The 14,617-nt window shown below is 42.2% G+C and overlaps 1 protein-coding gene across 3 annotated transcripts in view; it reads left to right on the top strand.

The window, feature by feature from the left end:
* The window catches only part of phf14 (PHD finger protein 14), a 157,751-nt gene that overhangs the window by 44,119 nt on the left and 99,015 nt on the right, over positions 1-14,617 (top strand). For all 3 annotated transcript variants that reach the window (XM_086062105.1, XM_086062106.1, XM_086062107.1), the window contains exons 8-11: positions 2,387-2,533; positions 2,668-2,938; positions 4,159-4,265; positions 12,022-12,117. In XM_086062105.1, the coding sequence (XP_085918231.1) occupies positions 2,387-2,533; positions 2,668-2,938; positions 4,159-4,265; positions 12,022-12,117 (621 nt within the window). The remainder of the gene's footprint in view (positions 1-2,386; positions 2,534-2,667; positions 2,939-4,158; positions 4,266-12,021; positions 12,118-14,617) is intronic.

Genomic DNA, 14,617 nt, shown 5'->3' on the forward strand with positions numbered 1-14,617 from the left:
TTTTTACTCCACCCTCTCTGGCTTATGTGTTTTAAATTTATGATGTGAATTTACTATTTGTCAGATTGTATTTAATAAAAAATAACTTAAAGTGAATGTTCTTGTATAAAATTATTATTTTATTATTAAATAAATTAAAATGCATTACCACAAACAACAGAACAAAAGTACCGAAAATTGGTATTGTTCAGTACTGACAATTAGAACGGAACCGGTTCAAAAGGTACCCATCCCTACGTGAGCGCATGCTGTTTTTTCAACATCCATTCATGGTCCAACAAAGATGTTTTTCTTGACGCCGTAACATTTTGAACATTTACAGCAACACTAAGGAACTCTCAGTTTACGTTGATTATGGCGGGGCCATATGGACAAAAGTGGTATTGTTATGTCAGTAGGAATACCATATTTCCTATGAGGACAAACGCATTGCGTCGTTTTTTTTGTTTAGCTCACACCAGCAAGTGACATCTGGGCTAATGTTGATCCTTGACTGTCCTTTCATCCGGGGTAAGTTTTGACGTATGCCATAAAGAAGTCAGCACATTTGTAGTTTTTTGTGTACCATCCTCCTCAAAGTTGCTTAGTGCCGGTAAAAATGATACAGACCCCTTCAGGCCATGGCAAAGGTACCATTTAACTAGTTTTAAGTCGATGTTTCATCAGAAGAGTTATGAAAATATTTTATTAAGGTTGAAAAGTTCCTTAGTGCTACTTTAAATTTACCATCCCTTCATCCACTGCATGCTCCCAACCTGTTTGACGAGTGCCCGATGAATATTAACGGGTAAAATTTTGGTCCAATTTTGGTCCAATTTTGGTCTCACCTTTTTCACCCCTGACCCGTTTTCATGCCTGATTCAGTCATCTGAGCTTTTTCTATGTATATCTGAGATTTCCTACTGAGTGCGTGGTCATTGAATGCAGCTAGAGTCCACTGCAGCAAGGGTAAGTGGCTGCCCTTGTTCCAGATGACAACAGACAGGACGCTGTGAGTGGCGCAGTCCATAACCAAAGCCGATGTGGCACGTCTCAGCCAATCAGGTTGCAAGGCGAAATGCAAAGAAAGTTCACATATTTCAACTTTGGCAAATATGCGGATTTTCGCACACCGCACCGTGTCTTCCCACTGCTCCAAACGCATCCTCCGTGCCGCCCCAGCACTTTCGCGACCATCCGAGCTAAATTGCCTATAAGCAACAAAATCGCGTTTTCTTCTTGTGTGGCTGTTAAACATGGGTTTTTACAGTTGCTGTCATATTTTCAATACCAAAGCACAGTTCCGGATTGTTCTGGTCCCAAATCTTTTATCGGAATGTAGTACCAGACCGTTCCGGCCCACTTTTACCCCTGCCTAAGCCCCTAGAGATGTAGGTCTCTTGTTTTCTGAAATATTTCATCGTTGTTTTTGAGGTCCGAGAATAGATGTTCTGAAATCTTAATGTTTCTTTGAGGTGCTTGACGTGAGGTTCGCCAGGTGTCGCACATCGGCGGATGCGACGCATATTTGGTATGACCAAAATATTAAAAACATTTTATTTTAATGTTACTCATTTACCATAACCTTCAATTTTAGAATTTGATTAAAAAACAAACAAACTAAAATAAAATTGATTTCAATGTTGTCCGTTGGTCCCCGGACACAGGAGAGGAAGGGCCGCCGGAGTCGCGCCTCTCGCCCGTCGCCAAAAAGTGGAGTCCGATAGCCGGACATAATAAGCCACAGGGAGACAGGAGTTCACATTGCAGTCTTGGGTTTTATTTAGCACACTTTCCCCCTTAGCTTCTAATAAACTTGTTTGCATTCACGTTCACGACATCACTTCCACGGTTTCCCTCTAAACAGTGCGTTTCTACCACGCACACGCGCTGACTACATCCGCACGTCATGCCGTCAAGCGATCCTCATCCGTGCAACATTAAAATGAAATACATTATTTTCAAAAGTCACAGGGAGCCACAAAAGAAGGATAAAAGCCACACGTGGCTCTGGAGCCATGGGTTTTCGACCCCTGTGCTAGTGGCATGAGCATGGTAAGCTTCCACGACGGATGTACTTTCCAAACGTGTTTGCACACTCCATAGCTTCCCTGGTTAGCACCACCAAATCCAACCACCGCTTACTCTCTGTTGTAAGTAAACAACACTGTTTAGAGTCAAATGCTCGAATTTGTTGGTGGAGGGCGTCAGCGCATCCAATGTGCTGCCATTTCCAAGGTCCTCCTCACTTGACTTCCCACAATGCAATGTTAATGGAATGCAAACACTGTTTTCCTGGAAAGTGTGTTTTGGAGGTGCAAGGGTTCTGCCCGACACCAGTGAAAAAATACCACTCCCCCTTTATAAGTAAAATTTAAATTAATGTGATTTTTTTGTGATCCCATAGGATATTGCAGATCCATTTTTTGCCTACTGTAAGCAGCATGCAGATCGCTTTGATAGGAAGTGGAAAAGAAAAAACTACCTGGCGTTGCAGTCTTACTGCAAGGTGTCTCTGCTTGAGAGAGAGAAACAGCTCAGTCCTGAAGCTCAGGTAAGATGTCACATACTTGGTGTTACATTAGGTCCTCCAGCAGAAGATACAGAACACCACTCTCTTACTGTATTTTACTTGCACATTGAACTAAAAGTGTAGTTTACTGAATTACTTTTGTCATACACCCATAGGCCCGAATTACGACACGCCTGCAGCAATACCGCACAAAAGCAGAGCTGTCCAGAAACACCAGACCTCAAGCGTGGGTGCCAAGGGAGAAGCTGCCACGACCTCTGACATCTAGTGCCTCAGCCATCAGGAAGTTAATGAGAAAGGCAGAGCTAATGGGGATCAGCACAGATATTTTCCCAGTGGACACAAATGACACCAATGCAAGCATGGATGGACGTCGGAAACACAAACAGCCTGCCCTCACTGCAGACTTTGTCAATTACTACTTGGGTAAAAATGTAGTCCTCCCTAAGTCCCATCAATGTCATTTATTTTGTGCTTAATTTGTCCCTTACGTTTGAAATACATCTCTGCTGGTCAGAGTGCTTGCAGTGTACCCCCCTGACACCAACTCTATTTTATAATTGTTTAAGTGTCAATGAGTGTGGCTGTTTAGTGCTTGTCCTCAAGCAAGTGATGACACACTTCTATCAGAAAACACTTGTATATGTATGTATATATACAGTGGACAGCCACACATTCGTGGTCCGGCACATGCAGATTTGCATATTTGCGGATTTTGTTTCCATTTTAAATTTTAAAAGTCAAAATATTATATTACATTATAACATATTAATATTACAATAATATGGTCTAATCACCCACACTAGTCTAAAAAATGGTATTCTGACTAATATTGCATTTGTAGAATTATAAATTAAGCAGAAAAAAATCCTCCTGTTTTTATCCATTTCATGGGGTCGGCATTTTGCATTGACTTGTACTTCCTGTATGGGTTCAGAGGTAAGAGCTATGTCACTCTTAACTCATTTGCTCCCAAAAAGGTATAAATATGTTCTATTTTAAATATTACCTTGCTCCCAAAGATGTATTTATCCTTCCTTTGTTTTATACTAGAGCATACATTAAAGAGACTTTAATGCAGCCTCTGAACTGAAGAGAATGCTGCCTTGAAGCAATGGTAGTTATTATAAAAACGGCCACAGGTGGCAACAGAGTATACGAGATCAACCAAGGCCATGTTGTAAAGAGCTATTTTCTTCATTGTTTTAAACAGATTTGTGAATAATGATGAAACTTAGCTATATTCTAATGCTAATTGCTGCATTTTACGGAAACAGATAGACATATCCTTTTTTTTCTGATGAAAGAAGAGACTCTAATCTTTCTTTTGGTAGGTTCCATGTTTTTATAGCAACAGAACACAATATTCTGTGGGCCTTGCAAAATCTGTCAAAATCCAGTAAAACAGCCGGGAGCGAAGGGGGTTGCTTCAGTGACAATGGCTTGGAGTGAATGAGTTAAATTAATGTTTGTGATGCCAGATGTGACATAGATGCCATATCTGCAAATATCTTGCCATATCTGCAAATATTTTGCATACAAATCTATCCAGCAATAGAATGCTTATCTGCCATTGGTGCACTAGTATGTGATTTTCCTGTATAGATTGTGATCTTGCTATTGATTTTTGCCCCATTGATATTCAGAGCGTAATATGCGAATGATCCAGATCCAGGACAACATCTCTGAACAGAAGAGCTTAAAAGACAAGCTGGAGAATGAGCAAGACAAACTGCATGTGGAGTACAACAAGGTGAGCAGACAACTTAAACCATTGTTTTTTTTTTAATAAAACAATCAATTGAGTATATTCTTGAATTAACAAAATTACAATTTAAAGGTCAATCTGGTCTTTTTACAGTCACCTTTCCAACAGCAAATAGTTTCATCCTTAGCAGGAGACATATATGGTATTACATTTGCTAAGAAAAAATAAAATAAAAATGTACGGAGCTGTGATCAAATAATTGGTAGATCCCACAAAGCAGGGATGCATGGTGGGGGGGCAAAAAATTATTGTTGTAATTTTACACTTCATATATCGCACTGACAGTTTGCCTTGGTTTTTCAAATTCGCACACACACACACACCCACACAGACCGACACACACGCAGTCTACGCTTAGCTACTGGTGGCTGGCTAACTGTAGGTAACTGGAGCTCCGAAACGAGCGCACCGTACCATACTTGGCGCATGCATGCTAAAAACAAATAGTAGCATGCATGCTAAAATCAAAAGGTAGCAACTATTTAACTCACGGTACTTACGTTATTCGTTGCCGTGCACTTTAACTGGCGTTCACAATACATTTACATACCGCGGCCTAACTCGTCCGTCCGGCACGGCCTTCCAGTTTATTTTGGTGGATCGCTCCAACACTTCTCGCAACTTGAAACACAAAGTTTCAATGTCCAGCGGTTGGATCCTCCTGGAATGATGGCAATCCTCGACGTTTTCTTGCTTCCTCACCTTCCAAACCATGGATTCATCGATGTGGAATTATTTCGCGGCTGCTCTATTTCCATGTACAACCGCATAACTGATAGATTGGAGTTTAAATTGTGCCTTGTAGGCATGTCTTGACTTTAAACTGATGCTATTTACAGAGTTCCACCGGACTTTGAGTCGTCTCCGCGAAAAGCGCCCAGTCGCTGCACATTGCCAAATGTGTGGGGTTCAAACAGGGTAAACAAAATGAACTACAGGAGACAGGAGGTCACACTGTAGTCTGGCGTTTCATTTGATCTCTTTTTATTCACTTTCTTGTTCCATCTCCATATTCGAATACATACAGCCACAACTCTCTTCTGCCTTCGCCGCCGCCACCCCTCCTATCCCCCCCGCCCCCAGCAGTCCCAACACAGGCCGGCAGCCAACCGAGAACGAGCGTGAACCAGCCCACCAATCAGAAACGTGCGTTGGCGTAGCAACATTTGCCCCCCGAAACTTGGCTGGAAGGAAAACATCTCTGGAACTCGTTGCACACAAGACAAATTTAAGTGTGCCTTATATTTTTAAAATACGTAACATTTTCTTGAATACTTCTTGGGCGGCGGCAGTTGTATTATCATGGTGTGGGAATGGCTGCAGTAACATGGTTCTACGTCCTCACCACACAAATGTCCATCCATTATCTATCATAATCCATTATCTACCATCCACTATCTACCGCTTAATCCGGGGTCGGGTCGCGGGGGCAGCAGCTTTAGCAGGGAAGCCCAGACTTCCCTCTCCCCAGCCACTTAAACCAGCTCCTCTGGCGGGATCCCAGGGCATTCCCAGACCAGGCGAGAGACAAAGTCTCTCCAGCGTATCCTGGGTTGTCCCTGGGGCCTGCCGCCGGTGAGACATGCCCGGAACACCAATGTGGAGGAGCAGCGGCTCCCGGATGGCCGAACTTGGCCTCTTTTTTTGGACCATGGCGAGCTGACAAATACAGTGATGGCACGATTGCATTAATAATAATAATAATAATAATGCATTAGATTTATAAAGCGCTTTTTTGGACACTCAAAGAAGCTTCACAGAGGTTGCATTATTCGTGCGCTCACACATTCACAATACAGCCCCTCCGACCACCACCAAACATTTGCACCTTCCATACACCAGTGTGAGTAGCACATTAAGTCATAGCTAGACACGAAGCTGCGACACAGACACCGTGTTTATTGTGTTTATTAACTCTTCAAAATAGCACCAGCAGATGAAGATTCCAACAAGAGGAACTAACACATACTCCTGATGTGTCTGCCAAGTACCAACCTAGTAAGCAACTACCTTGATCGGGGTAGCCGAGTGAAGCAGAGCGATGCCGAATACTCACGTGCGGTAGTGGAGACGAAGCGCTGCTCATTTCCAGTCAGAGGGAGTGAATACTCCCGGAGGTGCTCCGTACATTCGGGAGTGCATTTAGATTTTTCCACGACAATTTTCTTTGACATGGGCCCAAAGAAAGACAGCAGTGCCAGTGGCAAAAAAAGAAAGTGCTATGAACCATAGTGGCTTTAGAAAGGAGATTATATCGCCGTTATAACTACTTCTGTAAATACTGGCACATGGATCCCCCTTAGCTGTTCAACAATGTGCCTGATGCTAAACAGCGCACAAGGACCCCTTGGTAGTCTAACAATATGCCCAATGTAAAATACACTTACTCAGCACTGAACTAAAGCATGCATTCATTAACATAGCATATTTCATCCACTGAGGCCATCACACCACAAAAAAAAGGTAAGGTATTTGTTATTGTTGATATACTGTACAGGTTGTACATGTTTGTTTACATAAATAGAAATTAAAATAGGAATTTTCTGTTTTTGGAGCTTGGGAACAGATTAATCAAAAAATGTTTTGGAGGTTGAACAATTCGGACATTTCACAGGAACGAATTGTGTCCAAACTCTATAAACTGTATTTACACACACACACACACTGCACTACACTTGGATAATAGCAACACATGTGTCAGAATGTTGTTTGTCGACCACAGTTCTGCATTCAACACCATCATTCCACATAAACTGGTGTTTTGTGGAAAACACTACTTCACCTTTATATTTTTATGCAGGATCGTGAGTGGTCGGCGGCAACAATGAATACACAGAGACTTGATATACTTTTGCTAGAATAACTGTGTCTTTTATTCCCCGTATTTAGCAATCAACATTTATACTGTGCTAGGATAGTCGAGCTGCAACAACGGCTGTGCAATCGTACGTGTTCCACAGCTGACTCCGTCCGGACCGTGTGCGTGAGAAACCGGGCTGTCCAAGCCCTCTCCCAGACACTCTCAAAAACATGTTTGCGAAGCAGGGAAGGCTAGTATAAACAAGGAAGAGTTCCCAGGCTGATCCCGCCCTTTATTTACAAATTGTTGGGCACCTGGATTCGTACAACAGTTCAGGACAACAACATATCCTTATATAAGAGGTTACATGAGGACATATCAAACCATGGTTATTTTTTCCCTTCATTCCACCCCCTGGACTCATGAAACCTCAAAATATTTACAGAAAACGCATTGGACCCGGCACATTTGTCCAAATCAAAAATGGGTTCATTATAGACCCATACCCCTGTTATAGTTTTGTCGTTTGATGACCCTCCAACAATTGACCAGTATGGAAAGTGATTGTTTCCAATAGATATTATCCATACATGTTATTACAAAATATCGTCCCCTTATTCCAAAAGTGTTCTAGTTAATTTGTCATCCATGGCGCGTTTGACCTGTTTTACATAGAAGCAAGTATATACATTGAGTAAAGATATCGCACATAATACCACAATAAGTACAATCAATGGAGGAGTCGTTACTTTCCGTGCAAAGGGTGATAATCCTGTGAATATATCATACCAGTGCGACGCTGATGATTGTTCCACCGTTTTTGCCACTGCAAGTACCTGTTCCCTGGCTACCACTGTCATTATCTGTAATTTAGTAATGTTATGACGGTGGTCTTTCACCATCTGTTTTAGCACCTTAGAGTCGCTCAGTGCGCAACTGTACTTCTCCAAGGAGATACCCAAACGGTTGTCATGCAACACCTCCCACTGGATCAAGGAGAGAGCTGTGGCATCAATGAAATTGGTTAACCGATTAGTATGATTGTTCCATGTCCACAGGAAGACATCCTAGAGGCAGCCAGAGAATGGTACTTTCGGAATTATTTGTTATTACAATTGCTTTAAATCGATTTCTTTGTACTTTGGCATGTATGTATTGCAATGAACACGCAGTCCAATTCATCCAATCAGTCATATTTTGCAATACATCATCAGTGGAGTTGTTTACTCTTTCTCGAAACTGCACAAATTAATACATTCTGTGCTTGACCTTGCACCGCAGTTGGCATCCACCGTGCCACTTTTACTAATGCATCATGTGTGTATTGTCCAGTGTAGTGCAGCTTGCTTGTAGTAATCTGGTTGTCAATCAGGATGGCAAATCCCAGCAACGTTCCCGTCCCCCCCCAGAAGAGTGTCATACCACGCCCGTCGAGCACGATGACACTCTGGTAAGATAGGGAACATGATTGTCCAACGTACCTCAGTTCGAATCAGTCCATGTGCCATCTTCATACAGGTTGGCACGATAGGAACGATGTGGGTTGTGACATAGGTGATTGTCCAGTCAGTGCAATTCCTTTTTTCCGTATCATACTCACATAAAGAACACGTGGCATCCACCGTCAGTTGGCACCCTCCGGCTATCACAGGAATTTCCTGGCCACGGAAGCACCTCCGACACACCTGGAGCGGACAATCACTGCTTACGTTGGCAATCAGGCAGGCTTGGCCGCCCGGACAAGTAAAGTCGTCCTGGGTGCGGTTGTCAGCGGCATTTCTCCACCGCAACCGAAACCACCACACGTGCTCCAGCGTTCGACCAATGGTGGCCGTCTGAATCGCCTCCCAGCAAAGGACGATCATCCCCATCAGGAGCACACCACCTGCAAGGCCTCCGATGCCCCATCGTCCGGCGCCACCATGTCTCCGGCCAGCATACATCATCTCGTTGTACTTGGATCCCCAATCGAGGAGAATTCATACCTGTACACATACACATAGACAACTACTCGCTTGGATTAGTTTTCTCGTAAATAACATTTGTTAACGGGAACATACACCCACTTTTCGTCTCCAGGATACATTATGGCCACAGAGCTGTCTTTCCCCTGCGCTATAATTGCTCCAGCTATGTCGGTCAAATTTTCCCCTTTTGTTATCACCCGTTTCGGCATTTCTCACAATTTTCGACCGCTGTTTTTACATCATCTATTTTTAGATCAATGCCTCACTGTCGGGTCCCCTGGATACCCCAACGTCCGCTTTTCCGATGTACCCATCTTGCTAGGCCCACCGTGGATTCCCACTGCACTATCATCGCTTTTACTAACTGGTCTATCGCTTGATTGTGTAGTGCTTCAGAATCTGTATATTTAGTGTGTGCATCTACATGTGACACCGTAATTTTCACACCCTGTACTTTGTCCCAAATGTCTTTCCCTAGCTCTGCATCCCATACCTCATTCCCGTATATCTTCCACCCATGTGCATGCCATGGGCCGCCCAAAAATGGAAGAGAGAAAGAAAAAAAGAAAAATAAGAGAGAAAAAATAATAATAATAATAATAGTAAGGGGAAAAAAATTAATGGATGGTAGTTTGGACACCTTTGTCCTATGTTTTGACTTATGGGAAATTAAAAAGATAACATCCGACATTTTTGTCTAAACATCAATAGTAGTAATAGTTGGTTTGTTTCCCTTTTAAATCCACAAGATCACATCGTAATTTTTCTTAAATTACATTACAATCGTAAGAATGTTGAACACAAGGAACTGTCATGTTCCTGAAGCTCATGAACAGCGTGTGACATTGTTTTGTTTTAGCCGGCCAGTCACTCACGTAAGGCCGCTGTTACAACATAGCCAAATCATACGCTTCCAATAAATCACTTACTCCTCATAATTCCAGATATAATCACGCCAGTCGTCTTCCTCATCACTATTCCAAATGTCACCCTCCCACGAGGGATCATACCTCCCATCCTGTAGTGCAGCTTTGGTTACAAAGGCGCGCACATTTTTTTGTTTCTTTTTCCTCGCTTTATTTATTTTGGCCACATGTAGAACAGATTGCTCAGCCATGTCTCGGTATTTCCCCAGCTGCACTTGTATGACTTGCACTTGTGCTTGGGCTACCGCCTTATCACCTTTTTCCTTAATCACCTCATCCTCCTTTTCATGTAACTGTTTTTCCAATTGCTTAATTTGTTCCGTTTGTTTTCGCCATGTAGAAGCCGTTAGTCACAACCATCTCTGCAGAGCGTCTATCGGCTTTTTGCTAGTTACAGAAATTTGCTGTAGAGCCGCGGTTAGCGCTGTAGGACCTCCGTCTTTCAGCACTTCAGCCCACGGCTCCATTCGCCCGCCCCCCTTACGCAGCTCCTGAGCTACTGTATACGTGGGCGAACATTCATCCCAACCGGGTATACTTTCACTTTCGTTTTTGTCTTCCGACTTTTTCTCTTTTCTCCGAAACATTGTACCGTAGCCACTCACTTACTTCTCTTTACCGAGAAGTTAGTAATCCTGCCGACAACGCCAAAATGTTTTGTGGAAAACACTACTTCACCTTTATATTTTTATGCAGGATCGTGAGTGGTCGGCGGCAACAATGAATACACAGAGACTTGATATACTTTTGCTAGAATAACTGTGTCTTTTATTCCCCGCATATAGCAATCAACATTTATACTGTGCTAGGATAATCGTACGTTTTATCCCCCGCAAACAGTAATCAACACCTGCGCTGTGCTAGAATGATTATACCTTTCATTCCCCGCAAACAGCAACAATCACGACTCGATTTGCTAGAATTATTGTACCTTTTATTCCCCGCAAACAGCAATCAATACACTACAACGTTAAGCAGCATAATATGATCATCATCAGCGCTTACCTTGACACTTGACCGGGGAGCCTACGGTCCGGGTGAAGCGAGCTGCAACAACAGCTGGGCAATCGTACGTGTTCCACAGCTGACTCCGTCCGGACCGTGTGCCGCTCCGTCTTTTATTCGTTAGCAAAAAGTTGTGAGCGTGAGAAACCGGGCTGTCCAAGCCCTCTCCCAGACACTCTCGAAAACATGTTTGCGAAGCAGGGAACGCTGTAGTATAAACAAGGAAGAGTTCCCAGGCTGATCCCGCCCTTTATTTACAAATTGTTTGGCACCTGGATTCGTACAACAGTTCAGGACAACAACATATCCTTATATAAGAGGTTACATGAGGACATATCAAACCATGGTTATTTTTTCCCTTCAACTGGTCACAAAACTGAATAATCTGGGACTCGGCAGCTCTCTGTGCACATGGGTACTTGACTTTTTAGGGTAAAGGCTACAAAGGGTCAGGATAGGAATATATACCTCGTCCACCCTGACTCTCAGCACCGGAACACCACAGGGGTGTGTTCTTAGCCTTTTCCTCTATTCCCGCTTCACCTATGACTGCTCACCCATCCACCACACGAACACCATTATATTTTTTTATATCCGTTTTTATTTTCACTTTTATTTATTTATTTATTTTGGCATTTTTGGTAACAATTGTATTGTTGTTGGTCAGAAGAGCAAAGTCTTTCTGAAGATTAACGTCAAATTATGAAAACAGAGTAGAGATTTCACTTTTATTTATTTATTTATTTTGGCATTTTTGGTAACAATTGTATTGTTGTTGGTCAGAAGAGCAAAGTCTTTCTGAAGATTAACGTCAAATTATGAAAACAGAGTAGAGACAGAACATGCAACATGTGATTAAAATGTTGAACATAGACTCCATTATCAGCCAAAGTCTGTATAATTATTGTTATGGCATAGAGAAGTGGATGTAGCCAGTAAACCAGTAAAACTTGTGGACTATGCTAACAATAATTGCAATGTTCAATCGTACATGGGGCATGCCTGATCAAATGTTTTCTTCTGTTATCCATGAATGTCTTAAGCTCTGTGAATCTCTAGAGGAGCTGCTAAATGACAATGGAGATCTGCGAAGTGAAGGCCAGGCTATGTGGACTCTGCTTGGGGACATCCTTGGCCAGGTACCACCATTACCTTTCACACACATCATCGTCTTAATCCATTTACGTCTACATGACTGTGAAATAAAAAAAATTAGAGTCGTAGTATACAATACAGACTTGCAAGCAGAAATATGCATGTTTAACAGTAGTAATACTACTGGCTTGTTTGTTTGTTTTCTTGGTTGGTTGGGAAACCTTTTTTTCAGTTGCTTGACCTGAAATCTTTTGTTAGAACTGGCAACTGTTAAAAATGTGTGCCGTTTCAGTATCGATCCTGATAAGGATCATTGTGACAGAGTTTGTAAAATGAGATGTTTTAAAAAAATATATATGAAAATTGTCAAGGTTTATATTAGAGGTGGAACGATTCACAAAATCCACAGTTCGGTTCGGTTTTTCGGCTTTGTGCTCAGTTTTCGGTTCAGTTCGGTATGCAGTTTTAAAAAAATCACTTATGTCTTAAGTTAAAAGTGAAAGTGTATATTTTTCACAGCTAATTACTATTATTATTATTGTATTAATATTTAAATTATTATTATTATATTTATGCCAATGGCATATAGTGGCAGGTGTAACAAATAACTGCTCTGCAATTGGATGGCAAAAGGTAAAACCAACCTTATCCATCTGATGCCAGTCATACACCAGACTGTCATGGTTACGTGCAGATATATCAGCTTTGTGTTCAATTATAAACGCCCAGATTTCACAGTGCATTTGTGACCCAACTGAGTTAAGATCATTTTATGCAAACTTTTTATTTTTGTTATTTTTCCTTTTGCAAAATAAGTGCCTTGGCTCCACAGTCCACTCAGTCATGAATATAGAGATTTCCAACCAGTTGTAATTCCGTCGTCCGTTTTATGTACCAGACATCTTGCGTTAGATTAACAAGTTTTATGAGAGTAAGTGGGAGCAAAGACTTTGTCAAAAGTCTTCATTTGTGGACCATAATATCCACCTGCACCACTTTCGGTCATTTGTTGGACTCTCTGGAATCATCTTTCTTGATTTAAGTCATACCTCACAGATAAAGCTCAATGTGTCTCAATGGGGAGATCAAGGTCTCCGCCCTACACAGTCACCTAGATCTAGTCGGAATATCTCAACCTTGCACGCCAGCTCAGACCCCTTCTCTGCCAAAGAGGTGACATTCACCTCCCAAGACGTATTTTATGTAAGGGGAAACCCTACCAGGGGCATAAAGCAGCATGGCTCAAACCCCTCCTTAAAAGGGTTTGGCTCATGAAGGAGTCATTTGATGTAATTCAGTAAAAATGTGTGAAACAAAATGCTTTGAAAAAGTAGTCCTACACTAAAAGGTCCTTAATACAAGCATAGTTAATTTCATACAATTCTGCTTTCCGGCAGCACGGTTGTTGACTGGTTAGCGAATCCGCCTCACAGTTCAGAGGCCGTGGGTTCAAACCTGGGCTCCTATCTTCCTATGTGGCATGTTGTCCCTGTGCCTGTGTGGGTTTTCTTCAGGTATTCCGGTTTCCTCCCACATTTAAAAAATGCAAGTTTTTAATTATGGCGCTTTTCCACTAGACCGGTTCCACACAGAAACAACATTTTTGTCCCCGGATGTTCACGTCTCCATGGGACTTTTTCGGGGCCGAGCGGTTACAACCGAACCACTTTTTAGAACCATCTCAGAGGTGGTTCTGCAGCGCCGGTCGTCTGCGGCCGAACGGGGCCATGTCATCACTGTCATCTGATTGGCCAACAGCAACACAGCAAGCAACGCCATGGAGCACGCCATTTCCTTATTTTATAGAAATGAGGCAAGAGGCGCCCGCCGGTCTTTGGCAAAGTCATAAAAATACAGTATGTACAATAAATATAATAACGTTTTACAACAACCCTGAACTATATTTACAATTTAAAGGGTACTTGTGGTTTAAAAAAATCGCGAGTGCACACCGCTCGCCTGGTCGTGTGTTCCCATTCACTTGAATGAGAGCGCCAGCGGCGGTTAAATGAATGAGGCTGAGCTCTCCATTCAGAAATAGCTTCGCGAGCCGGTTTTGAAATCAAGATCGCAATATTTCATCCATGGTGGTCCATATTAAATTGTAAATATGGTTAAATGTTGGCGCGACATGCCACTCGTGAAATGTTATGGCAGAGCAGAGAGCCGCACGCACTGCAGGGCTAATGGAAATGCGGCATTAGTGACCTTAAATTGTCTGTAGGTGTGTATAAATAGTAGGGCTGGGTATTGCCAACAACCTCACAATACGATTTGTATCATGAAACAGGGATCACGATACGATATATATTGCAATACATATGTACATGATCTTCAAGGTAATACATATCCCAATATTTGACATTAATTTACTTGTATTTGTATTACAGTATAACAGTCATGTATACCTAAATCATATGTTTATTATGCTGGATGGCAAAATGTTTTTGTTAGCAGCTCTTCTGGACTGCAGAGCAAGGAGCAGCTTTCACAGACACACCGGGAAGCTTTATAAATATAAGTATTAAAATTACAGCTCTAAAA

This window comes from Leptonotus elevatus, chromosome 19, assembly GCF_054856555.1.
Source record: "Leptonotus elevatus isolate MCC_2025b chromosome 19, RoL_Lele_1.0, whole genome shotgun sequence".
Lineage (NCBI taxonomy): Eukaryota > Metazoa > Chordata > Actinopteri > Syngnathiformes > Syngnathidae > Leptonotus > Leptonotus elevatus.